General features: G+C 40.0%; 1 protein-coding gene across 2 annotated transcripts; it reads left to right on the plus strand.

Annotated features, from left to right (window-relative positions):
- Window positions 1-349: 349 nt before the first annotated feature.
- On the plus strand, window positions 350-23,658 carry LOC143296306 (ribosomal oxygenase 1-like). Of its 2 annotated transcripts, XM_076608159.1 has the most exons (19): window positions 350-480; window positions 2,852-2,944; window positions 3,647-3,815; window positions 4,505-4,851; window positions 5,608-5,705; window positions 5,991-6,090; window positions 7,083-7,196; window positions 8,177-8,283; window positions 8,483-8,590; window positions 10,557-10,591; window positions 11,578-11,672; window positions 13,031-13,114; window positions 14,015-14,119; window positions 15,663-15,804; window positions 17,073-17,196; window positions 18,952-19,051; window positions 20,511-20,597; window positions 21,280-21,392; window positions 21,474-23,658. In XM_076608159.1, the coding sequence occupies exons 1-19, from the start codon at window positions 424-426 to the stop codon at window positions 21,481-21,483; spliced, it is 2,088 nt and encodes a 695-aa protein (XP_076464274.1). In that variant the 5' UTR covers window positions 350-423; the 3' UTR covers window positions 21,484-23,658. The 2 variants fall into 2 exon arrangements, with proteins under 2 accessions (XP_076464274.1, XP_076464273.1); XM_076608158.1 differs by having other exon boundaries at window positions 21,280-23,658.
- The last annotated feature ends 2,628 nt before the right edge of the window (window positions 23,659-26,286 follow it).

The following is a 26,286-nucleotide window of genomic DNA, read 5'->3' on the forward strand; positions in this document are numbered from 1 at the left end:
TTCTTTCTGTCTGTCAGTTTTCGTGCTCTCTCTCTCGGTCTCTCTCTCTCTCTCTCTCTCTCTCTCTCTCTCTCTCTGTGTGTGTGTGTGTGTGTGTGTGTGTGTGTGTGTGTGTGTGTGTGCCAGGTGCGTGCATGCGTGTCACTGCAGTGCTGTCACCCGGCCGTCGGTGCCACGGTGTGTGTCTCACGGTCACTGAGTGTGTCACGTCACTCCGGCAGAACGTGTGTGTGTGTGTGTGTGTGTGTGTGTGTGTGTGTGCTTTAACGTGCAAATATGTTTGAAGTTTACGTCCCAGAATTTTTTACATGTTGATTGATGCTTTCTTGAGTTTTCGGTGGGAAGTGTTAAAGTTCAAAGTGATTTCCCTTGACTCACTTCCGTCTGCGTTTTGCTCTCAACACATGTCTCAAACATTTAAACATGAAGAAGTCTTCGGCCTTTTCAGTTTTTGTCAGCAAAGGAAACAGTGACAAGAAGGTACTGTGCATATATGTATGTGTCTGATTTAGATAAAGGCCTCACTTACGGTCTAGATATAAATGACGGTAATCCCACTGAGAATAATCAACAAACAACTGCACGTGCTAACGTTCACGTTCTCAGAGTCTGGTTCTGTCTGTGCAGAATGGTTAAGACGCTCAGCTGCCAATACAGAGAGTCCGTGAGGGTGTGGGTTCGAATCCCGCTCTCGCCCTTTCTCCTAAGTTTGACTGGAAAATCAAACTGAGCGTCCAGTCTTTCGGATGAGACGATAAACCGAGGTCCCGTGTGCAGCACGCACTTGGCGCACTGAAAAAGAACCCATGGCAACGAGAGTGTTGTCCTCTGGCGAAATTACGTAAAATGAAATCCACTTTCATAGGTACACAAATATGTAAGCATGCACTCAAGGCCTGACTAAGCGCGTTGGGTTATGCTGCTGGTCAGGCATCTGCTCAACAGATGTGGTGTAGCGTGTATGGATTTGTCCGAACGCAGTGACGCCTCCTTGAGAAAGTGAAACTGAAACTGAAACTGTGCATTGGAATGGGGCTCTGTGTGGACGCCAGCAGTGTCTATTAGTTGGTGACACGTGATTTGAGTCAGTCTAATCATTTTGTTGTGTGTTTGTGTGTGTGTGTGTGTGTGTGTGTTGCACAAAATAGATCATGAACCACAAACTGACAAAGTGAAAGTTTCCAAACTGAAAGTTACCTCTAACTTGTCTAAATTTTCTGACTGTCAACAGTCCACTCATGCAGGGATGCCGAGGCTCCTTCTGTTTAATATTTTGGAAATTCTGTACTAGAAAATTTTACTGGTGGTTGGAAGAAGTGCATTATGATATCCTATTCCCCCGGTCTGGATAATTCTCCTACATTTTTCAGTCATCAGCTGATAATTCATTATCAAGCAATATGCTAGAAGTAAACAGTGCCACAGCATTCCTCATATTTGGTCGTTTTCCAGTGGGCAGTTTAAACTTCCTCACTTCCTTTTTGGAGTAGCTTGGCGTTGATCCTGGATCAACCCAAAGCTTGCTTTTTTTGCATAGATCCCAATGAGAGCGAATTTCAGAATCCTTCAACACTTTTTTTTCCTTAATAAAAGAATATAGCCATCTAAGATGGCATCTATCAAAGTGATGGATGGTCATAATTTTTTAATTAATCTCCACTTGTCCTTTGACAGTTGCTCTGGGGGGTTAGGGTTTGGGTTCAGAAACAGTCTTAGACTGACATTTTGAATTGCTTTGAAAACACTATAAAATTTATTGTAGCTGGTAATGCTGGCTTCTTGAATGAGCTCCATGTTCACGATGCTTTGCTTTGAATGGAAAACCCACTCTGTGATTGGTCAAAGAGAAATGTGCTCTGTGACTGGCTGAGAGAGCCATTGAGGGAATGGTGTTTTCTGAAACAGTGAAAGAGGTTCACCCAAGCACCGATGGAATAGCCACTGTGATTCCTCTTTTCTGTCACTCTCTTAGTTTCTAAACCTATGTATTCTATTTTCTTTCTGTCATCTTTTCCTTGCTTGTCCGGACATCAAACCTTTTTTTTTTTTTTTTTTTTTTTTTTTTACAAAGCCTTGGATATTTTTTTGGGTCTTTTTCTGAGGTGCCTGTTGGCAATTTTTGGTTTGTTTATGGTCAGTATCTGAAGTTTGTCCTAGGTTTATGTGGATGAATCTGACTGCATAAGTTTGTGGTGAATTTTCTTTTCCAAGAGTATTTTTTAAAATGTTGTTTTTTCTGTTTCAGTGGGACTGGTACTTAAAAATCATAGCCTTGATATGTAGTCCTGTCTGGCTGACAGGGCAATAAACAACAAAAGATAGTTTTTTCATTTATGAATTTTTTTTTTTTAAACTAAATTTTACCACTATGATTTTACCCATGATAATTGGGGCAGCAGTTGCCTCCGCTGGTGTATTTATGGTTATAGTCAGATAGGATTAACTATCATAATAATAATAGTAATACTAATAATGGATACTTATATAGCACACTATCCAGAAATCTGCTCTAGGTGCTTTACAAAAACGCTTTTGTTAACATAAAACATTACATCAATGTTACACACACACACACACACACACACACACACACACACACACTGCATACATACATTTTAACATACATGTGTATCTCACAGCTACCCTAACACATACGCACACATAGGCAGGCACAAACTTGCATAAACACGCACACACAATACACATTCATATACATGCATGTAGTTATGTACAGATACATATGTATACACACATAGTCAAGCACAGCTAATGCAAAGGAAGTGGACCTGCCACAATTGAACTTATACATGTTCATATGTCATTATCTTACTCTCAGGGTTCTTGTTTTTAGGCTAAAAAGATGGACACACCTACAGCACCTACAGAACCTGCACAAAGTTCCAAACATGCTACACCGAATGTGGGCAAAGGGAAAAAACTCCTGGTATGTTTTTTGTTTGTTTTGTCTTCAGTTGATGTGTGTGTGCGTGCATGTGTGACTGACTGTGTTTATTGTTTGTCTTGTTTTTGATGCGTTTTATGTATTAGCAGTTGTGGATGTTGTTAAAGAGAGACAAAACCTACACTTTTTTCTGTTAGTATTTTTGTGTAATTGTTGTTGTATCTGTTAGGTCCAGCCTTGTGCATGCCATGTCACGTTTTATTTGTATACATGTATCTTTTAGTTTTACACTTATTTTGTAGTTTTCTTTTTTGGGAAAGTCTTTATCGACTGATTTTAACCCGTTTTAAACAGAAAAAGGAAGCATGTATCAGAAAATGTGACCGATTTCTTTGGTCTAAAGAAAAGTTAATGTGTTTTGGGTCATGACTTTTTGTTCCATATTTTGGAACTGATGAGTATTACAACAATTACTTAGTGTACTCTTTTATGTTTTGTCAAATCTGTTTTTGTATTTCATGTTTTATTTCTGTTCTCAACATGTCATTATCATTATTCTGATCTTATTGCTCAATAATTTTTGACAGGTAAACTTTGCCTTCGTTAAGAATTTGATACAATCGACAGCAGGATTCAGGGCAGAAGAACTGCCTGATGTCTAATGTCATTATAATTATTCTGATCTCATGGTTAGTAGATAGTTTTGATAGATATCTAACTAAAGCAAACTGTGTCATCTTTTAGAATTCAATTCGATCAAGCATGCGGGGTTCCGGGCAGAAGAATCGCCCAACAACTCTGAAGAGCAAAGAGGACAGCCCTCATGTGGCCGGTGACAGCAATCGTCAGGTGTCCCTGACATCTCTGAAGTCGGTGGGAAATAACGCCAAGAGTGGAGACGGCGCAAAGCAAGGTTGGAATGGTTCATCACTACAGTTGCTGATATGCTCTGAGTGTGTGTGTGTGTGTGTGTGTTGGGGGAGGTTTGCATGTGTGTGTGTGTGCTTGCACTTGCATTTATATGCATATGTGTCACAAAATCCTTCTGTATTTATGTTTGTATGAGATTTTTTATTCATGTTTGTACCACTGATAAACTGTCCCCCTTATGTTCCCCATGACCCTGGTACACTTGGTAATAAAGACTTATTTTGTTCTGTTGTATTCTCTGTTCTGGCATCTGTTATGCGTTATGTAGCCTTTTGTCAGACATTAAAGGATTGTTCCATGAACTTCAGATTAGCATTTCAGTAACCCTGGCATGTGTCGTTGAAACATGTTTTTGTACTTTATTATTTTTTTATGGAGATGTGACTGGAATTAATCCTTGTTCAATACAATAACCATGTATGTTTTATTTGTGATATAGCAGTTGTTTGCATGAAGAATATTCACAGATTCTGTCAATCATTGGAAGTGGTATAAATCTTGCAGAAATTAAAGATTTGACAGCTCATGAAGTTAAATTGAGACTCATATATATTAAAGTAGTAGAAATCTTGCAGAGCTGAGACTGATTTTTTGAGCCCAACCATATCCTTATCCTGTGTATTTGTACAGTCATAGATCACAGATTTTTTATTTTTTATTTGTGCTGTTTAGGCATCCATGCACCACAGAAACCACCAGTGGACCGATCATCCAAACCAGCGTCTCAGACAAACCTGCGATCACAGGCACCAATCAAGCAGGCAGCAGCAACAAAGTCAGGACCAGCCGGAAAGAAGCTCACTACAGATGCTAATGCCCAAAGCTCTGAAGCCGTGACCAATGGAAAAACGACAAAAAGACAAACAGATTTTCAAGGGGACAGTGCTCCATCCAAGGCAAAGAAAAAGAAAACGACATCAGAGTCCAGCTCTCACAGTGGAGAAGAGAATGATAACCGGTGGGAGGGCAAGAAAAAGAGCACCGTTTCTGACAGTGAGGAAACAGTGATGGACGGAAAGGTAAACACAGGGATTAGAAGGCCTTTCTATTACCCCTTCACAACCCTGAGAACATTGAATTTTATGATTTAAGCGACAAGCCCATGATTACTTTGCAAGCCCAGAATCTTCCTGTAACGTAAGTTCTGATCCCACAACTATACTCTGATCACAGAATAATTTTGTAAAGTGAATGAGACATGATATGCATGAATACTCTTTGAATAATACAATACAGAGACGTTATTCTTCATTTTCTGTCATATCAAAGTGAATAATACCAGAAAGATAGAGGCACTGTGATAACTGATGCTTCTGAGGATAGAACCACCTCATTCAGAAATTGTGACCAAAGCATATTCATGGAATATCATCTTGAAGATCTACTTTTGCTTTGCATTTAAAGTAAGCCTCTGACTTGACAAAGGATGCAGTAGATGCTTATGTGCTGATATTGATGAATACGGGTGGCACGCACAATCTCTTTCTATCTTTCTTTCACTCTGACATACTTGAATGATAATAATATGAACAAACAGCTTTTGTGCTGGTATTGATAAAATATGAATGGCATGCACAACTTTCTTTCTATCTTTCTCTCACTCTGACACACTTGCGTGGTAATGATATGCACAAACAAGTACACGCACAAACTTTTTTCTCTTAACCCACCCCCCACCCCCACCCCTGCGACCGCCACCCTCCCCTCAAATCTCCTCTCCACATGCACATGTTCAGTGTCTGTTCACTGACTGAACCTTGTTTTGGTTTGAGCAGGTGAGCAGGAAGGTACCGTACATGCACGACAGCACTGCGGAGGCAGCCAGGATGTTTGATGTTCTGATCCATCCTGTCACTGCCGACAGGTTCTTCAAGTAAGATTTCATTTTTTTCACACTCCACTTAGTGAGTGCAGGACTGATACTATTGATTCTATTGTTTTAATGAAAGATTTTTTTGTTTTTGTTTTTGTTTAAAATTCATCAACTGCTGTGTTGACAATTAAACCACAAATCTGTTTCCTTATAGATTCTACAGAATGAGGAAATCTAAAATCTAGATGATATAATTGATAAATCCACCAATATTTTTTGCTGTACTGACACTTTGACGACAAATCTGTGTTCTTTATACCGTCTACATTTTCTTTTTGTTTACAGAGAGTTGTGGGAACAGAAGCCACTGCTAGTCAGGCGCCACATGGAAGACTACAACAGTGGTTGGTTCAGCACTGCAGAGTTTGACAAGATTCTGAGACAGGTATGATTTGGTGCATGCAAGTCAACTCCACAGAGCACCTTTTTGTAATGTATTTTGTTTTATTGTTTTTTTGTATTATCATTTTTTACAGTGCCGCATGTGAGACTTTCTTCATTGCCTGAAGTAAAAATAAATGTTAGTGAGAGGATCAATTTATATTGGTCACACACACACACACTGTTTCATCTGTTTTTCAATGAATGGACAATTCTTTTGTAGTCATTTGTGTTCAGTGTATGTATCACATTAATCAGTCGGTTGAATCTGTGATATGTTTCCAGGTGACAGTGAATGTGATTATGTTTGGATGCCGATTGTTTGTTATCTGGATCATGAATATTCATTTGATTGCATGTGTGTGTATCTCTTGCCTTCATTTTTTATGTATGCTCACCACTGATTAGATTATATACTGTATCTGTTGCTTTAATTCTGAAGGTGGACTCACCATTCATTTGATTATTTACACGTCTATCTCTTGCTTTATTTATTTCTTTTTTTTTCTAGGTAGAATAACCATTCATTTTGTTATATACATGTTTATCTCTTGCTTTAGATATTTATATAGGAAAGGGAAGTTATTACATTTGTTGTTACAGGGTTCTCCGCCTGATCTTTTATCTTCTGGCTTGGTCTATAGGTACTTGTGTGCATTTATGTGTACATGTATGCATGTGTGTGTGTATTCACCCACATGCATGTATACATGTGTGGATTTTTAGGCAGCTGATTCTACCCTCTGAATTTTATGACTGGAAGTAGGTTTTTCCTTAAAACAAAAATCGTGTTTGAGCATAGCAATCACTCACACACATGCACACTTGCAAGCATGCACACTTACACACACATACAAACACACACACACACACACGCACGCACACAAACACAGATACGCGCGCGCGCGCGCACACACACACACAGATGTGCTTGTCCTTGTGATCTTGCTGGTGTTTTTTGGTGGTGAAGTTCATTTCTCAGTAAATTGGCTTCAGGAGACTCTGCAGTTTGGTGTGAACATCGACATCACCAGCTACATCAATGATAAACGGGAGACCCACAATCCAGTCGGTCGAGCCCATGCACCCCTGGTTTGGGATTTTTATCAGGTAGGTGATGGCGTGTCTTTTTGACTCACTTGTGTAAACAAAGTGAGTCTATGTTTTAACCCGGTGTTCGGTTGTCTGTGTGTGTGTGTGTGTCCGTGGTAAACTTTAACATTAACATTTTCTCTGCAAATACTTGGTCAGTTGACACCAAATTAGGCATAAAAATAGGATAAATTCAGTTCTTTCCAGTCATCTTGTTTAAAACAATATTGCACTTCTGGGATGGGCACAAAAAAAACATCTACATTTACTGTTATATTTATATTTTTTGTATTCTCTAAACTTGGCACTTTGATCTGATATTCTGACACAACAACAAGAGCAGTCATTATTATCATTTTTTGTTCAAACAGGAACTTCTTTTGCTAAGCATGGAATTTCTAATTATTTTTGCAAACGTTTTGGTGCAGATAGTAAAAAAAAAAAGGGAAATTACTCTGTAATTAATGCTAGGGGACTTAATTTGCTTTAAACTGATCTTTCTCATCTTAAACATTACATTTTGAAATTATACTCAATACATAAAAAGCTTGGATTTTTTTTTTTTTAAAGTGTATCACAAGTGAGTGTTGAAGGCCTTGCCTCTTAAGTAGGCTGACTGATCATTGCTGCAGAATGAAAACAGGTTATCATTTTATTTCAGTTCCTAAAGAAATGTTCAAGCAGAGCTTCCTAAACTTCGTTTATTACTGACATAACTGTGCTGGAATGCTTTCAGTTTGAATTTTTGTCTTTTTCATTAGTTTTTGGATGTTCTTCCTTTGAAGTCAAAATCTTTAGGCAGATTCTTCTCCTTCAAAGAGGCTGACCAAAAATCCAAAGAAAAGTTTTCACAACTAAGAAAAGATTTTTCAGGAAAACGTTTTTTTTTTGGGGGGGGGGGGGGGGGGGAGGGGGGGGGTAGATTTATGACAAAATAACAGAAATAATATTCATGCTGCTACAGCTTATTTTATTTTATCGGATCTTCTGTGTTACAGAAAGGCTGTTCAGTGCGATTTTTGAATCCACAAACGTACAGCCGCAACGTGTGGAAAATACTATCTGTCCTACAAGAACATTTCAACTGCAGTGTGGGAGCTAATATGTAAGTTTGAAATTAATGTGTATGACATGTCTATACATTGTGGAAACTGCTGTCTCGCTCATTGTGAAATACCTGATATTATGAACAGATTGATCATTTGAATAATGGATGTTTGAATGAAGATGCCTTTGATTTTATTCAAATGGATGATTGAACGGAGAAGCCTTTTTATATATTTATTTATATATTACCTTTCCAGGTATCTGACCCCACCTGGCACACAGGGTTTTGCTCCACACTATGATGACATTGAAGCCTTCATCATTCAGCTCGAGGGCAAGAAGCACTGGAAACTCTACAATCCCAGGTCCTGATAATGAACGTGTGTTTGTGTGTGTGTGTGTGTGTGTGTGTGTGTGTGTGTGTGTGTTTGTGTGGTTTCATGTGAAGTAGAACTTCATTACATATAGTAGAAGTTTCACAACTTAGAATCAAAAGTTGAACCTGATTGCACATTTTGACTCAGCACAAGTGTGTGTGTGTGTTTGTGTGAATGTGCATGTGCATGTGTGTGTGTGTGTGTGTGTGTGTGTGTGTGTGTGTTCATGTGAAGTAAAATTTCATTACATATAGTAGAAGTTTCACAGCTTAGAATCAAAAGTTGAACTTGATTGCACATTTTGTCTCAGCACAAGTGTGTGTGTGTGTGTGTGTGTGTGTGTGTGTGTGTGTGTGTGTGTGTGTGTGTGTGTTTGTGTGCATGTGCATGTGTGTGTGTGTGTGTGTGTGTGTGTGTGTGTGTGTGTGTGTGTGTGTGTGTGTGTGTTCATGTGAAGTAACATTTCATTACATATAGTAGAAGAGTCACAACTTAGAATCAAAAGTTGAACTTGATTGCACATTCTAACTCAGCACAAGTAGCACAGGAAAGCTTGGCGGTTTGGTCAGGCTGTGAGTGAAATGAATTCACAGCTGTGGCATCAGTGTCGCCAATCCACAGGCGCCCAACCATAGTATTGCATTTACAGTAGACTGTCATGAATTGGAGGGAGTTCCAGGCCAGTGTTACAGTTGAGGTTAGGCTGTCTTGTCTTGATGGCTTCTTTAACCTTCCTCTTCCAGTTTCTGTGTATAGCATTGAAGTCTTGGACAGGACTTTGGTGTTTTGACCTGGACAGGGCTTGATGATTTGATGATATGGATACCCCCGAAAACGGAGTATGGCTGCGTACATAGCAGGGTAAACAGGGTCATACACACAAAAGCCCACTCATGTAATATACGAGTGAACGTGGGGGTTGCAGCCCACAAACTTCTTCTTCTTCTGCGTTCACTCGTATGCACACAAGTGGGCTTTTACATGTACGACCGTTTTTACCCTGTCATGTAGGCAGCCATACTCCGTTTTCGGGGGTGTGCATGCTGGGTATTTTCTTGTTTCCATAACCCACTGAACGCTGACATGGATCACAGGATCTTTAACGTGCGTATTTGATCTTCTGCTTGCATATACACACGAAGGGGGCACTAGCAGGTCTGCACATATGTTGACCTGGGAGATCGTAAAAATCTCCACCCTTTACCCACCAGGCGCCGTCACCGTGATTCGAACCCGGGACCCTCAGATTGACAGTCCAACGCTTTAACCACTCGGCTATTGCGCCCGTCGCAGCCCACAAACGAAGAAGAAGAAGAGAGAAGAAGAATGATATGGATATTGATACAGCGCCTATCCTCAGTCAGAGACCAAGCTCTGAGCGCTTTACAAACTCGGGGTAATTTGCACATTGGGCTGCTTACCTGGGCAGAACCGACTGATGGCTGCCATTAGGCGCTCATTCATTTCCTGTGTCATTCAATCAGATTTCAGGCACGCACACATACACACTCAGAGAACCAAATCTAAGGTATTTCATTGCAGTTGTACAAGTCTGCTTTTTTTTTCTTCTTCTTACACTTGATATACAGAGGCCTGATGCTATCAGTGACATCTGTGATCACTGAATTAAGCCAAAAGAGGGGTGCAAAGGAGAGGTAACCTACTACAGGAGGTTATTGGCCGTAGCTACTTTGGTTTTCTCCCCATAGGCAGGTAGTAGTTTGCACAGGACAGGAATCAGACCCCTGCTGGAGTCTGCACTAGTGGGTCACGGTAAAGTATGTTACTTAAACGTAATTTTAAGAAGAAAATTTCCTTTAAGCTGGAATTTCTTGCATGTATATTTGGACTGGCATATCAGCATATGAAAGGATGTTTACAAAAAAAAAAAAAAAAAAAAAAAAAAAGCCCCACACCATATGGAATGTTTTTGTTTTCTGTATTTATTCAACAGGTCTGATGAAGAGACATTGCCAAGATATTCAAGCAGTGAGTCTAATTTCCCCTTTTATCTTTGAAATTGCTGTTGTTTTCACTTAACCTATGCAAGTATATGTCATTATGAGTGTGTATGTGTGATTTTTTTTAGAAAATGTATGTGTGTATTTGTTTTTTTTTGTTTTTTTTTATACTAGAATTGACATTGGATTTTGTTCACATTCTGGAATTCATGACAAGTGGTGTTTGATCATGTTGTTCACAGTTTCAGTAAATGCAGACTTCTCATCACTGGTAGAAAGTGGTCCACTTTGTTGCTCTTCAGGCTGCTGTTTTAATTGCTTGAAAAAACCTGTTGGCGCAAAAAAAGAAAAGTAAAAAAGGCGCCTAACCCAACCTAACAACACCAAACCAAACAAAGCAAAGCAAGTGCACAAGAGTGTTTATGCATTTCAGACATATTTGCATGGCCGCATGGTTGTAGTCTTATTGATTAATCAGTGAATTAATTTTCTTTTTTCTTTTTGTTATTAATGATAATGACACTTTGACAGTAATGGTTGATCCAATTTCATAATGATGATGTTGGTAATGAGATGATGAACAGCTGCACAATCTTATTTACTCTGGAAATGGGTTGAAGATTCAAGAACTAATATTCCCTTGGACATTGTTATGCATTGCTGTTTGTGCCTGCCTATGTTTGCGTATGTGTTAGGGTAGCTGTTAGATACACATGTATGTTAAAATGTATGTATGCAGCGTGTGTGTGTGTGTGTGTGTGTGTACGTGTGTGTGCGTGTGTGTGTAGTCACATTTTGGTGTGTGTATGTAACATAGATGTTTTATGTTAACAAAAGCGTTTTTGTAAAGCACCTAGAGCAGATTTCTGGATTGTGTGTTATATAAGTATCCATTATTATTATTATAACTGAAAAGGCTGTGGGTACAAGATTTACTTTGCATTGTGAGAGGAAATGAGCATGTGTTGACAGTGTATTCGTGACTTTTTTTTTTGCTTTTTTTTTTTTTTGCAGAGAACTTTTCAATGCATGACGTTGGTTCTCCCATTCTGGATGTGGTGCTGGAGGCAGGAGACCTGTTATACTTCCCCCGTGGGACAATACACCAGGTACTGGACAGCAGCCTGCCTCGTGATGTTTTTATTTATATTGCGATCGTGCCTTAATTTTAGCCCGATCTCCCAATCGAGCTACATAATTGTGCGACCTGTTTGAAGACATAATTGGACACAAAACAGAAACGCCAAAGAATCGATAGACAGATAGAAAATGCGAAAAACTTAGCCGTATGAAGTGCACAGGAACAGGTGTCGAGATGGCTGCCGGCAAAAGAGGGTGCTAGCCAGGGGGACAAAGGGGACGTCACCTACTTCCGGGAGGTTATTGGCCGTAGTTCTCTCATTTTCTCCGCATAGGCGGATAGTAGTTTGCACAGGACAGGAATGTCAGACCCCTGCCGGAGTCTGCACTAGTTGGGTCACGGTAAGTATGTTATTTAAAGGTAATTTTAGATAGAAAATTTCCTATTTTCAATACACATACTTTACCGTGACCCACTGGTGCAGACTCTGGCAGGGAGTCTGATTCCTGTCCTGTGCAAACTACTATCTGCCTGTGCGGGGAAAGCGAAAGTAGCTACGGTTGATAACCTCCTGGAAGTAGGTTACCTCCCCTCTGTATCCCTGACTAGCTTCCTCTTTTTCTGGCAGCCATCTTGAATCCTGTTCCTGTGCTCTTCATACAGCTAATTTTTTTTCGTATTTTCTGTCTGTCTGTTGATTCTCTGGCGTTCTGGTCTTTTGTCAAATTATGTCTTCAACCAGGTCACATAATTATATGGCTCGATTGGGCGATCAGGCTAAAATTAAGGCGTGATCGCAATTGATTCGCGGACACTCTGGGCCCTCTACTTCTGGCCCTCTCAACAACTCCAACCCACCGCCTCCTTCACTTCCTCTTAACATTTTTTTCTTCTTCTTACAGATGGTTATATTTCCATGAAACAAAAATACATGCATACACAGAACAACAAGCAAACGTAGAAGTAGACAGTATAAAAAAAACAGCCAGTAATGAATTTACGCTGATGATGACTTAGTTGATATGGTGAGGAAGATGCATTGAGATAGCAGAGTGGGTTTTTCAACTTATCTTTATCAGATAATTACACACTGTTTCTACTGTTTGTTTGGCTGTTCTTTTTCTTATCCCCCCCACCCCCACCCCCCGTATGCCCCACCCTCAGTCATTGGAAGTAGGCCTACCATTGTTAACAGCACTACTAAATCAGTTACAAATGTTTTCTTTATATTTGTATGAGCAGAGTGATTTTCTGTTCGAAAGAATGATGAATGATAAAATACCAAACAAAGAGACTTGAGATGGCAGAAGCTAATTATTTTGTCATTTATTGCACAGGTTTCTTCATCGTTTTGTTTATAATTTTTTTCCTTCTTTTTTCCTGCAGGCCTCTGCCACTGAGGACAAACATTCGCTGCATGTGACATTTTCCTGTTACCAGAAAAACACATGGGGAGATCTGTTGGAGAAGGTGTGTGTGTGTGTGTGTGTGTGTGTGTGTGTGTGTGTGTGTGTGTGTGTGTCTTTGTGTGCGTGTGTGTGTGCATGTGCATGTGTGTGTGTGTGTGTGCGTGTGTGTGTTTGTGTGCCTGTGTCTTTCTGTCTGTCTGTCTCATGCATCATAATTATTTTTTATTATGCGTATTGATCAGCCTGTCGCATGCATCATATTTCACACACGTTGATATGCTCTTAGTGTGTGTGTGTTTGTGTGTGTATGTGTGCGCGCTCTTATGGCATGCATGTGAGTGAGGGTGCGCATGCAGAAGCGCTGATGAATGTATGAGTATATGTATAAAATCCTAATGTACTTGCGTTTGCATATAATATCTGATTCATGTTTGAATCTTTCATGTACTGTCCACCCCAGCGTTCCTTATGACCTTGGTGCTGCCTTGGTTATAAAAGCTAATTCTGTTCCTTTCTATTTTATTGTTTCATTTTATTCTATTCCAGTCTATTCTATTCTGTTCTACCTCAGTTCTATTTTGTTTAAGTCTCAAGGCCTGACTAGGCGCGTTGAGTTATGCTGCTGGTCAGGCATCTGCTTGGCAGATGTGCCGTAGCGTATATATGTATGGATTTGTCCGAATGCAGTGATGCCTCCTTGAGTAGTTAACTCACTCAGTACGGCCAGTCCTCTCTTCTCCTCTACACAGACCCCTCGGATGGCCAGTGGGTGTCTGAATGACCCAACCTTTAGCTTCCGTCGTCAGAATTATGGTATTCTTTGTCAACATTCACCTCTTCAGTATAAGAGCCTTCCTCTTGCAATATTTTGATGGTGGTAATTGGGGTGAAACGCTGTTAACGTCGTCTCTTTCGCCGTTCGTATGGAGAGAGTTAACTGAACTGAACCTATGTTGAGCAGTTGGTTCCTCAAGCCCTTGCGACAGCTATAGAGGAGAACGTGGAGTTCCGCAGTGGTCTGCCCCGCGACTACCTCAACTACATGGGCATTGTTCACCAGGACAAAGTGAGTACACAGCATTGACCGCTTTGATTTACCTGTGTGTGTGTGTGCGTGTGCGCGCGCGCGTGTGTGTGTGTGTGTGTGTGTGCCAGTGTGTGTGTGTGTACGTGTGTGTGTGTACGAGTTATTGAAGAAATGGTGAATTGGGAATTCTCAGGTCAGACAAATCGAACGTTAAGTGTGCTGTTTTCCATAAACCAGTAGGAACAGTGTGGTTACGTTGTCAGTGGAACTGCTTATGCTGAGTACATTAGATGTGTGTTTGTGTGTGTGTGTGTGTGTGTGTGCGTGTGTGTGTGTGTGCGTGTGTGTGTGTGTGTGCGCGTGTTTGTTTGTGTGTGCGTGTTTGTGTGTGTGTTTGTGTGTGTGTGTCGGCATGTTTGCGTGTGTGAGTGTCGGTGTGTGAACATCAGGAGGTGGTGGAGGGGTGGGGTGGGGTGGGGTGGTGGGGGGGCACCGATCATTGATGGACTGGAGAAGGGCTTACAGCTAAGAGGAGCGATACATTCCCCATTTTTTGTGTATGAAAAATGGATGTTGATGAATTACACTCAGAACAGCAGGCATCGTTTTTCTATAAAGGACTGTTCTCTCTATGTCTGTGTGAGGAGTAATACATTCCCATCTTTATGTTTTAAACGGGTACAAAACAGCAGAAACCCTTTTTCTATAAAGGACTGTTCTCTTTGTGTCTGTGTGAGGAGTGATACATTTCCATCTTTATGTTTGTAAATGGGTACAAAACAGCAGAAACCCTTTTTCTATAAGGGACTGTTCTCTCTATGTCTGTGTGAGGATTAATACATTCCCATTTGTAAACGGGTACAAAACAGCAGGCACCCTTTTTCTATAAAGGACTGTTTTCTCTGCATCTGTGTGAGGGGTAATACATTCCCATCTTTATGTTTGTAAATGGGTAGAAAACAGCAGATACCATTTTTCTATAAAGGACTGTTCTCTCTGTGTCTGTCTGTGTGAGGAGTGATAAGTTCCCATCTTTATGTTTGTAAATGGGTACAAAACAGCAGGCACCCTTTTTCTATAAAGGACTGTACTCTCTGTGTCTGTGTGAGGATTAATAAATTCCCATTTGTAAATGGGTACAAAACAGCAGGCACCCTTTTTCTATAAAGGACTGTACTCTCTGTGTCTGTGTGAGGAGCGATACATTTCCATCTTTATCAGTTTATGTTTGTAAACGGGTGCAGAACAGCAGAAACCCTTTTTCTATAAAGGACTGTTTTCTCTATGTCTGTGTGGGGAGCAATACATTCCCATCTTTATGTTTGTAAATGGGTACAAAAGAGCAGAAACCATTTTTCTATAAATGACTGTTCCCTCTATGTCTGTGTGAGGAGTAATACATTTCTATTTGTAAACGGGTACAAAACAGCAGACACCCTTTTTCTATAAAGGACTGTTTTCTCTGCATCTGTGTGAGGAGTAATACATTCCCATCTTTATGTTTGTAAATGGGTAGAAAACAGCAGAAACCATTTTTCTACAGTATAAAGGATGTTCTCTGTGTGTCTGGGTGCTGCTGCAGGAGAGCTCAGAGCGCGAGCAGTTTCAGAAAAAGATAGAGGGACTGGTGAAGTCGTTGGTGAATTACCTCCCCCTGGACGCTGCCTGCGACCAGATGGGGAAGACGGCTATCCACGACGCTCTGCCCCCTGTGCTGACCCAGGGTAAGTAGACTAGACTAGACCAGACTAGACTAGACTAGACTACAATAAATACAATACATCTTTATTACCAAGTGTACCAGGGAAGGGGGTGTGTGTGGAAGAGTACATAAAAGGCATAAACATGAGTCGGAAATCATATACAAAAGTACAGCATAAGTAGATTAGACTAGACTAGACTAGACTAGACTAGAACGCAACAGAATGTCTTTATAGCCAAGTGTACCAAGGTCATAAGGAATATTGGGAAAGGGAGGGGTGGGGGGATAGTGCATAACCGGTACATGCATGAATAGGAAATCATATGCAAACTCAAATATAGCATAATCAGAATAGAAAAGAGTAGAATAGAATAGAATATGTCTATTACCAAGTGTACCAGGGTCACAAGGAATGTTTTTGGAGGAGGGGGGTGAAGACTTCAGTGCAGAAAAGGAACAAACATGAATCGGAAATCTTATACAAACACAAATACAGTATAAGTAGAATAGAATAGAATAGAATAGAATAGAATATGTCTCTTACCAAGTGTACCTCTGTCACAAGGAATAAGGCATACGCAAACATGCAAGAAACAGATGTGGATATCCAAAAAATACAGATATGGTACGGAATGCTTTTGATTAAGTAGAGACTTGCTTAAAAGGGAACATTTTTAGATTTGTTGTTAAGGGTGAGAGTGAGGGAGTGGAGGATTGAAAAAGGCAGTGAATTCCATACATGTATGACCGTTTTTACCCCACCATGTAGGCAACCATACTCCGTTTTCAGGGGTGTGCATGCTGGGTGTGTTCTTGTTTCCATAACCAACTAAGTGCTGACATGGATTACAGGATCTTAACGTGCGTATTTGACCTGCTTGCGTATGCACATGAAGGGGGTTTCAGGCACAAGCAGGATTGCTCATATGTTGACCTGGGAGATCAGAAAAATCTCCACCCTGTACCCACCAGTCGTTACCGAGATTCGAACTCGGGGACCCTTAGATTGAAAGTTCACACTTTAATCACTCAGCTATTAGTATTGTGCCTGTCATAGAAATTTCAAATCTCTCAAAATGCTTTACAATAACACATCAGTCAGACACTAAGCACACAACATACACGCACACATGCACGCACACTCGCGTGCACTCACGCACGCTCACTCGCGCGTGCTGACCCATGCACGTGCACACTCACACATGCATGCATACGCAAACATGCAAGAAATAGATGTGTCTGCTGATGGTGTAGAATCTAAGTGGAGACAGTGTGTGTTGTTGGCGGCAGGAGAAAAGTCATGCTCCATTCATGGGGCAGGGGAGTTCTGGAGCCCCAAGGAGGAGGTAGTGCGAGGCGTAGTGGAGCTGGAGCCAGACACCACTGTTCGCATCATTCGCCACGGAGTGCTCAGGTACTGTCCCTCTCTCTCGCAAATACCCGAGTTGTTTGTTGAAAGCATATGAAAATGTATACATCCCTGGTTTTACGACTGCATCATTCGCCGTGGAGTGCTCATGTGCAGTTCCTCTCCTGCCATTTACCCGAGTTGTTTGAAAGTATATGAAAATGTGTACATCCCTGGTTTTATGACTGTTTTCATCCTTCGCCGTGGAGTGATTATGTGCATTTCCTCTCTTGCAAATTACCTGAGTTATATGAAAGTATATGAAAATATATCCCTGGTTTTTAAACCTTTTTTTTTGAGATTCATTCATGATTGTAAACTGTAAAGTTCGGTCTATTGAGCGCACTGGCATATAAGCCGCACCCACTAAATTTTGGAAAAAATTGAACTTTATACATACATAAGCCACACTGGCTTATAAGCCGCACTTATTTCCAGTACCGGAACACATACTGATATTAAGAAAAGCTGTCGATACTGTAGGTTATGAAATAAACACAAGCGGGAGCAACACAAAGAAAAGCAAGCGAAAATACTGCTAGCGCCACAAAAAAATAATAAATAAACACAACGAAAATTAGATCCATAATTTAGGGATAGTCACATTTATTCAATGCCTTCCTGTTCACTGAATCCACTGAAATCTTCATCTTCAGTGTCCGAGTTGAAGAGAACCAGCACAGCTTCCTCCGCCGTCTTGTCACTGACTTCAGCCTCGCTTTCACTTCATGAACATGAAGGTGGAGGTCACTGCTGGTTCGTCGCTTGCACTGTCGTCTGCTAGGTCGATCGCCTTCAATTTGAAGGCTGCATCATAGGCATAACATTGCTTTTTGAGGGTGTACGCTTGAGCAGAGTAGAGCTGAATGCTGATTTGAAGGCTTTAATGTGTGCAGATTTGATTTATAAAACGTGAACAGTTAGCACACTATCCTGAAGCTCATCCAAAAATTCATGGACAGAAATCATAATTTTGGTGAGTTGAAGGGCAGTCAAGAATAGACAAGAATGTGACACTCCCGGGATCGTTAAAATCCTCAAATAAGCCGCATCATTGTATAAGCCGCAGAGGTTGAAGCTGGAGTAAAAAGTCGTGGCTTATAGACCGAACTTTACGGTACTGTGCTCCCCCCCCGCCCATATATCCTTTGTTTTAAAGCTTTTTTGAGATTGATTCATGTATTTATAATTTTTTGCCCCCGTATATTTGTTTTTCTTAAAGCTTTATTGAGATTGATTCATGTATGAGCTTTTTTTTTTTTACATATCCTTGGTTTTAAAGCTTTTTGAAAGCTTTGTTGACAAGAGTATGAAGCTAAATATTGTGCACTGGATATAGTGAATTTGGTTACAGACAGTTTATTTAGTTCTGTTCTTTTTTTATATATATTTTTTTATTTTTTTATTTCTACAGATATGGATGGCATTCATACAAAATGAGAAATGATGAATTGAAGCCAGAAACAATATGGACATTGATGAGAGAAAGTGTTAACTGTTTTGAACATAGGTGTCTTTCACACATGCGTGCAGACACACAGACATGTGTTTGTATTCAAACGTTTTGTATGCATGTACACATATTCACACACACACACAGCACTGTAGTCACTAATGTACACTGCACATAGCTCTAAGCGATAACGGGTCTGTGATACCAAAAAGGAAGAAAAAGACAGTACAGTCTTTATTTCTTGGATGCTCGTGCTTTTGCGTACTGGTGTTCGAACCTGAAGAAAATGTCTTTGGCCTTGCGGACAGAATGCTGACTGAGGAGGATGAGGTTCGCATCTACCACTCACTGGAGAATGCCCGAGTGTATCACGGCAACACACCACAGTACATTGAAATCTCCTCAGAGGTACGGGCTTTGGTTTTTTTTTTTTTTTCTTGAATGTGAGTCTCTTTGGTTTTTGTCAGGAATGCACGCAAATATGCACAGGCGCATATGCACACACACAAGCGCGCGCACACTTACTCGCACCGCACACAACATACACATACATACAGACACACAGAGACACGCATAGAGACATACGAAGACACAGACACACACACACAAACACACACAAGCAGATAAAGGACACGCACACACACACAGAAGCAGATCACACACATACACACACACACACACACACACACACACACACAAGCAGATAAAAGACACACACACATGCAAAACAGCAGATAAAGAAAAACATGAAACTCAGACAAAACTGTCAAAAAGAACAAAAGTAAGAATGAGCACACATGAGATTTAGTTTTCAGCACTTAACATTAACAGTTTTAACATTAAAATCTCCCCACAGTACACGCCACAAAAGCTTGGGGAAATATGGTGACATTTTAGGTTTGGTTGTTTTTTGTTGTTGCTTTTTTAAGGAGTAATTACAGTCATAAGCATAGAATTTTACTTATTGTTTACCACACTGTTACCTGAATGTAGTAAGATTGACACAAAAGGTTTCCAAAAGTGCCAAGAATTTTTGGGATATAATTTGCAGAGACAGTTATGCAGACTTGTTAGCGAAAAAAAAAGTGTTTTTCGTTTCCATTTTGTCCAGGGAAAAAAAAAAGAAAAGAAATGTAGCAGATTGTGAGATTTTTCACTCAGTTTACTTTGTCTTGTCATTATTATTATTGTTCGATTGTAAAAATAAAATAAAACTGCACGCAGGAAAAAATACAAAAAAAAATGGGTGGCGCTGTAGTGTAGCGACGTGCTCTCCCTGGGGAGAGCAGCCCGAATTTCACACAGAGAAATCTGTGATAAAATGAAATACAAATTGTTATTATTGTGTTGTTTTATTATTGATTTATAAAAGAAATGTTGAACCTTAAATTTATCGTTCTGTGGGCGTGATATAAATAAATGATACTTAACTACATAGAAAAGGAACAAGAAAGGAAACGAAACTGTTTAAATACTTCAAATAGTAAAGAGTGGTAACTCTCTTCATTCACAAGGCACACAACTTCAAGTCAGTGCTGCTTATGCTACCGATTCAGCTTGCACACAGGTAAATAAAAGGTACATTGGAACAAACCCAGACACTTCCTCAATAAAGGAAGCGCTGGGCCTGTCCTTATACTGATCATTTGACATGTGCACACAGCAGCAAAGACAGAAGAAATGTGCAGACACAAATTAGCTTTTATTCAAGACTGGCATAGCCTCTTTAATCCTGAGCAAGCGACACAGAACACATGCACAAAACAGAACAAACACATGGTTGCCTGGTTAATTTCCAGTTCAAATACTTCACTCTCCATGCAGAGTCTTGGATCATGATGTGTAATGCAGATGTCATTGTGAACAGATGGCCCCTGCAGTGGAGTATCTGATTGACGTGTACCCGGAATATGTACCCATTGAATGTCTGCCCCTGGAAACGCTGGAGGAAAAGGTGGGTACTGCTGTGGGAATGTGTTGGTGAGGTTGCTTCAGTGTCTTTGAGTGTCGCTTGGAACTTTGTTTTGTTGTTGTTGTTTTTTTGTTATTGTTACTTTTGATAGCTGAAATTGCCTGAATAGATATATTCAGTTGCTTTTAGTCAAGATACTGCTGGTAACATTCAAATGCAGACCTTTTGATAATATGAATGAAAAAAACTTTTAAAAGGCTGAGTTGAAAAGCTGTTTTTTCTGTGTGCTTGAAATAGTTAAAAAAATTCCTGAATAGGTATTGTTGCTTTAAGTCAAAATACTGCTGGTAACTTGCAAATGCAGACCTTTCGATATGAATGAAAGAAGCTTATTAAAGACTGAGTTTATCAGCTGACCTTGTTTTTAGGATTTTTGTTGTTGTCTTTTTTGAATCTTATTTTTTTTTCAAGAAATCCTGTAAGAACTCGTGACGAAACTTAACACGGGTATATCTGACACTAACATTTCCTACGGATGATCTTTTCTGGTGATCTTTATTGGAGTCAAGGTCATCAGTAAAAAATATTCCTCATGTCGTTTTTACTTTGTGTCAGATTAAAAAAAAAAGAAAGAAAAAGAATTCATATGGGTTTTTGAATCCGCATTGTTCATCAAATTTCTGTTTCCCATGTGCACCCTGTGATGATATATGCTGTTTTGCAGTTGAGCATAGCGTCCACGCTGTATGACAAGGGACTGCTGATGACGGAAGAGCCACTGAAGACCATGTATGATGAAGGTTCTGACAGCGAAGGGGAGGGGGACGATGAAGACGGCAAGCAGTGATGATCGACCCTCCATCTCCTCATGATAGTTTATCAGATAGTTGATGCTGAGGGGGAGGACGATGAAGACGACAAGCAGTGATGATCGACCCTCCATCTCCTCATGATAATTTATCAGATAGTTGATGCTGCTGTGTTTCTCTGCTTGCTTATCTGGAGGTGCTTAGCGATGGCAGGATCAGAATGAACTGAGGCAAAAAAAAAATGCAATGCGTGATTCCCTGTGAGACGTTGAGTGTCACTTCGTCTGGCATGTGACATGAATCAGATTCTAAGCCACAAAGATTGATGAGATGTTTTGCTATTTTGGTAGTGCCAATTCTAGGCTTTTAGGAGAGTTGTTCAGAATGGTCATGCAGAATTTGTGAGTAGCCTGTTACAGCTTTGTTCGGTTTTTAGATATAAGTTTATGTTGTTTCTAATTTGAGGGAACCAATCATCAGAGTAATTTTAGTGGTTTGGGAGACCAACATGAAAGAACAAATCTGTTAGGCAGGTGTAGTTTTAATTCTGGTTAGTCTTTAATCTGTGTTTTGCCAGGACCAGTGGTTTTCCTTTTTAGATTGTGTTCTGTTTTTAATTTTTTTTTTTTTTTTTTTTGTCAAGTTTTTGTTTTTTTGTGCGTTCAGTTTGACACGCACTTCACCTGCTCATAATGTTGCTTATGCTGAAAATAATGTTATTGCTGTAATTTTAGGAGAGAAGTTTTGTATTCACTCCAGAAAGGCTCTGTGTGTGTGTGTGTGTGTGTGTGTGTGTGTGTCTCACCGTGTGCATCTGTGATGTATGCAACACATTTGTGTGGTGAATTATCATGAGCATGCAAAACATGTGTACACACATGGTTGTTTTTGTTTAATAGATAATTTAATTTTATATCATTATCATGAGCTATTGCTGTGTCACAGTCTGGTGCTTTGTGACAGTAAGCGATCTTTACTGCCCTTTATTATTCCCTTGCTCACATCATTTCAAAGATTTGAAATTAATTCATATAATGTTTAAACATATGCATTCATAATTTTTGCATGTCATTTGTGTAATGAGAGAGAGAGAGAGAGAGAGTGGGAGAAAGTAACTGAAATCACTGTGCAGTTTCCACCAGGATCAAACAATGTACCAGAAAAATAAGAAGAAGAAGAAAAAAAAAAAAATGAAATGCTTGTTGGGAGTGGTTCTGTTTATTTGAATTTTCTTTTTTTCTTTGTGTGACTTTTTAGAAGGTGGACATTCCTTGAACAGGTTACAGTCGTGGAACTCCTGCATGCATGTCTTGTATTTATTTTGAACTAGTTGTGATGTGTATAATGTGTGTGTGTGTGTGTGTGTGTGTGTGCGCGCTTCTGTATAAGTATGTGTGTGTGGGGGGTGGGGTGGGGTGTTAGCACACATTTGTATGCTTGATAGTGTACATGAGTGCATGCATGTGTATGTATGCATGAGTGTGGATGCGAGTGTGTGTGTGTGTGAATACCTGTATTTTTGGGTTGGAACCTTTGAGCTGTTTGCTCATAATTGTTAAAAAAAAAAAAAGTTAGTTGTTACATCATTTCAGACAGTTTCATCTTCTTTGTGAAAATTTTTGTTATTTTCTGTAAGTACTTGCCGAAAGGTTTGGATTGACTCCCATGCTGTTCAGTAAGATCTTTTAGGTTTCATAGCCTCAACAAGTGGTTAAAGCGTTGGACTGTCAATCTGAGGGTCCCGGGTTCTAATCACAGTGACGGCACCTGGTGGGTAAAGGGTGGAGATTTTTACGATCTCCCAGATCAACATATGTGCAGACCTGCTAGTGCCTGAACCCCCTTCGTGTGTATATGCAAGCAGAAGATCAAATACGCATGTTAAAGATCCTGTAATCCATGTCAGCGTTCGGTGGGTTATGGAAACAAGAACATACCCAGCATGCACACCCCCGAAAACGGAGTATGGCTGCCTACATGGCGGGGTAAAAACGGTCATACACGTAAAAGCCCACTTGTGTGCATACGAGTGAACGTGGGAGTTGCAGCCCACGAATGCAGAAGAAGAAGAAGAAGTAGCCTCAACAGTTTGCTTAACATGATATGATGCAGCTAGCCTACACATTGGATTATAATCTCTGAAGTCACATTTGTAAGAATTGTGTAAATTTCAAAATTAAACGAAAATACTTTAAAAGAAACAGTAGAAAGTTTGCCATTGAGTTCAATATCCTTTTGCAGTTTCTTTGATGCTTTGCCTATTTCAGCGCATTGATCAATAAACTTGAAATTACAAAATCATGTATGTTGTTACGGATTCGTGATAAAGAGATACTGTGTCATGTCACTGTCCATGTGTGTGTGTGTGTGTGTGTGTGTGTGTGTGTACATTCTCAGCATGGACCAACAAAGAAATCGCCCTTTCACTAATTAACCAGATGATTTAATTCAATACGGCAGGTCCAACAAACTGTCCATTATTTTGTAAATGACACTGCCAAGATGCTTTAATTAAACACACACACCCACACCAAAAAAGTGGCGGGGTAGTGGCTATGGAGCTTGTGGGGGGGGTGGGGAGGTGGAGGGGAACAGAAAAACATAAATGTTAATGATGGTGATGATAGTAATAATAACATCAGTGGGTTTTTTTTTTTTGTTTTTTTAAAATCAAAATGAGCCCAAAGCGCTTTACATGTACATGCACAAAACTCGTCAAGACCTGTGGCCTGGTGTGAGTTTCATTCATGCAGAGATTCCAACTGTTACGATTTTGCTGTATTTTGTTACACTTGATTGCAGTTTGTTCTGACGTTACACCAATGTTAAAATTATTCTGATGAGTTAATTTTCGGTTACACAGCTGTCGTAACATTATCCAGATGCAAGCGCAAGTAAAGAACATACTGGATTTGACAGATCTGAATTTGAGTTCTTCTGTGACATTTCTTTTCAGTTCGAGTTTCGACACATGCAAAATGACATCACTGAAGATAAACCCGACAGAAAAATCAAAAAGGGCGACCAGGCTGCACAAATCCAAGCGCAAGTAAAGAACATAATGGATTTGACAGATCTGAATTTGAGTTCTTCTGTGACATTTCTTTTCAGTTCGAGTTTCGACACATGCAAAATGACATCACTGAAGATAAACCCGACAGAAAAATCAAAAAGGGCGACCAGGCTGCACAAATTTATGCATGCTGGAAACTACCAAAACAAAATTTCTCCATGTCAGAAACAACCAAAACAGAATATCTCCATGCCAGAAACTACCCAAAGTCAAGATGTTCTGTGCCGGATTTCCGGCATATGCCGGATGACTTGCATCCCTACACAAAAAAGAAAAGCACATGTCCACACAATTTCTCGCTCTCTCTCATTGTTGGCCTTTCTTTCCTTTCCCCTTTTTCTTTTGTTATATATGTGTGAGTGTGTGGTAGGGTGGGGCAGGAAGGGGGAATCAATGTGTGGAAGGTCGTCCATCTGAGATGTAGGGGAGGCTATTGAAAAAAACTCCCTCTGCTATTGTCACTACCAGGGTTTGCTCCCTTTAGCTGAAACTCTACATTCCGCCCACAAACCACACATCCCTAAAAATCACACACACACACACACACACACATCATTTTTCTCCTCCTGCCCACTGTTTTGTAAACCATCATCTTTCATCATTTGATAGTATTTCAAAAGGATGAGAACAAAGTGAGTCAGACAGTCTCTTTTTGGGACTTGTGAACACCAATTTTATTGTAAGCATATAATTTTTTTTCACAGTGTGAAAAAGGTTCTTTTCTTTCAAGCATGTGCATTACAATCATACTAACAAACTTACAGTACCATCTGACAATGAATATACATATATACATATGTACTTACATACACACATGCATTCATCAGACGGATGGACAAACGGACAGCACACATCTAAGCAAACACACACACACACACACAGTTTGACGAAATCTTACCAGAGCAGTGGTTAACTCACTCAGTACGGTCAGTCCTCTCTTCTCCTCTACACAGACCCCTCGGATGTCCAGTGGGTGTCTGAATGACCCAACCTTTAGCTTCCGTCGTCACAATTGTGGTATTCTTTGTCAACATTCACCTCTTCAGTATAAGAGCCTTCCGCTTGCAATAATTTGATGATGGTAATTGGGGTGAAACGCTGTTAGCGTCGTCTCTTTCGCCGTTCGTATGGAGAGAGTTAACTGAACAAGAATAAAAGAGTTTCAACCACTGCCAAGAGAGATCATCGTTCCCAGTTGTCAGACAGCTGTGTTTCATTTACACGGCTTTTCTTTTGTCTAATACTGTACACCTGACTGAAACGGTGAAATTTAAGCAATGTCTTTGTAGTCTGGTCACACCTGTCCCAGACTGTTGTTTAATGTCAAGAAATGTTATATTTATCTGCACTGATCTACCTGATTTTTTTCCCCATTTTTTTCTGTCAAGTCTTTTTAGAACTCAATCTTTTCAAGTTATTTTCCTTTCTCACCCTCGTCTTTTAGCTATACAACCTATTTTTGGCGCTTATCTTTCAAAGTTCATTGACTGGCAGTTAAGAAACCTGTAATATGTTTTGGATGCATATTTTTTTTTCTTTTCCTTTATAAAGTGTCCTTTTTTAGGTAATGAAATATCAAATTTGCATTGGTCTACCAGAATTTGCCCACATTTCTTCTTCTTCTGTGTTCGTGGGCTGCAACTCCCACGTTCACTCGTATATATGCGAGTGGGCTTTTACGTGTATGACCGTTTTTAACCCGCCATGTAGGCAGCCATACTCCGTTTTCGGGGGTGTGCATGCTGGGTATATTCTTGTTTCCATAACCCACCGAATGCTGACATGGATTACAGGATCTTTAACGTGCGTACTTGATCTTCTGCTTGCGTATACACACGAAGGGGGTTCA

Source organism: Babylonia areolata, chromosome 21, assembly GCF_041734735.1.
Source record: "Babylonia areolata isolate BAREFJ2019XMU chromosome 21, ASM4173473v1, whole genome shotgun sequence".
NCBI lineage: Eukaryota > Metazoa > Mollusca > Gastropoda > Neogastropoda > Buccinidae > Babylonia > Babylonia areolata.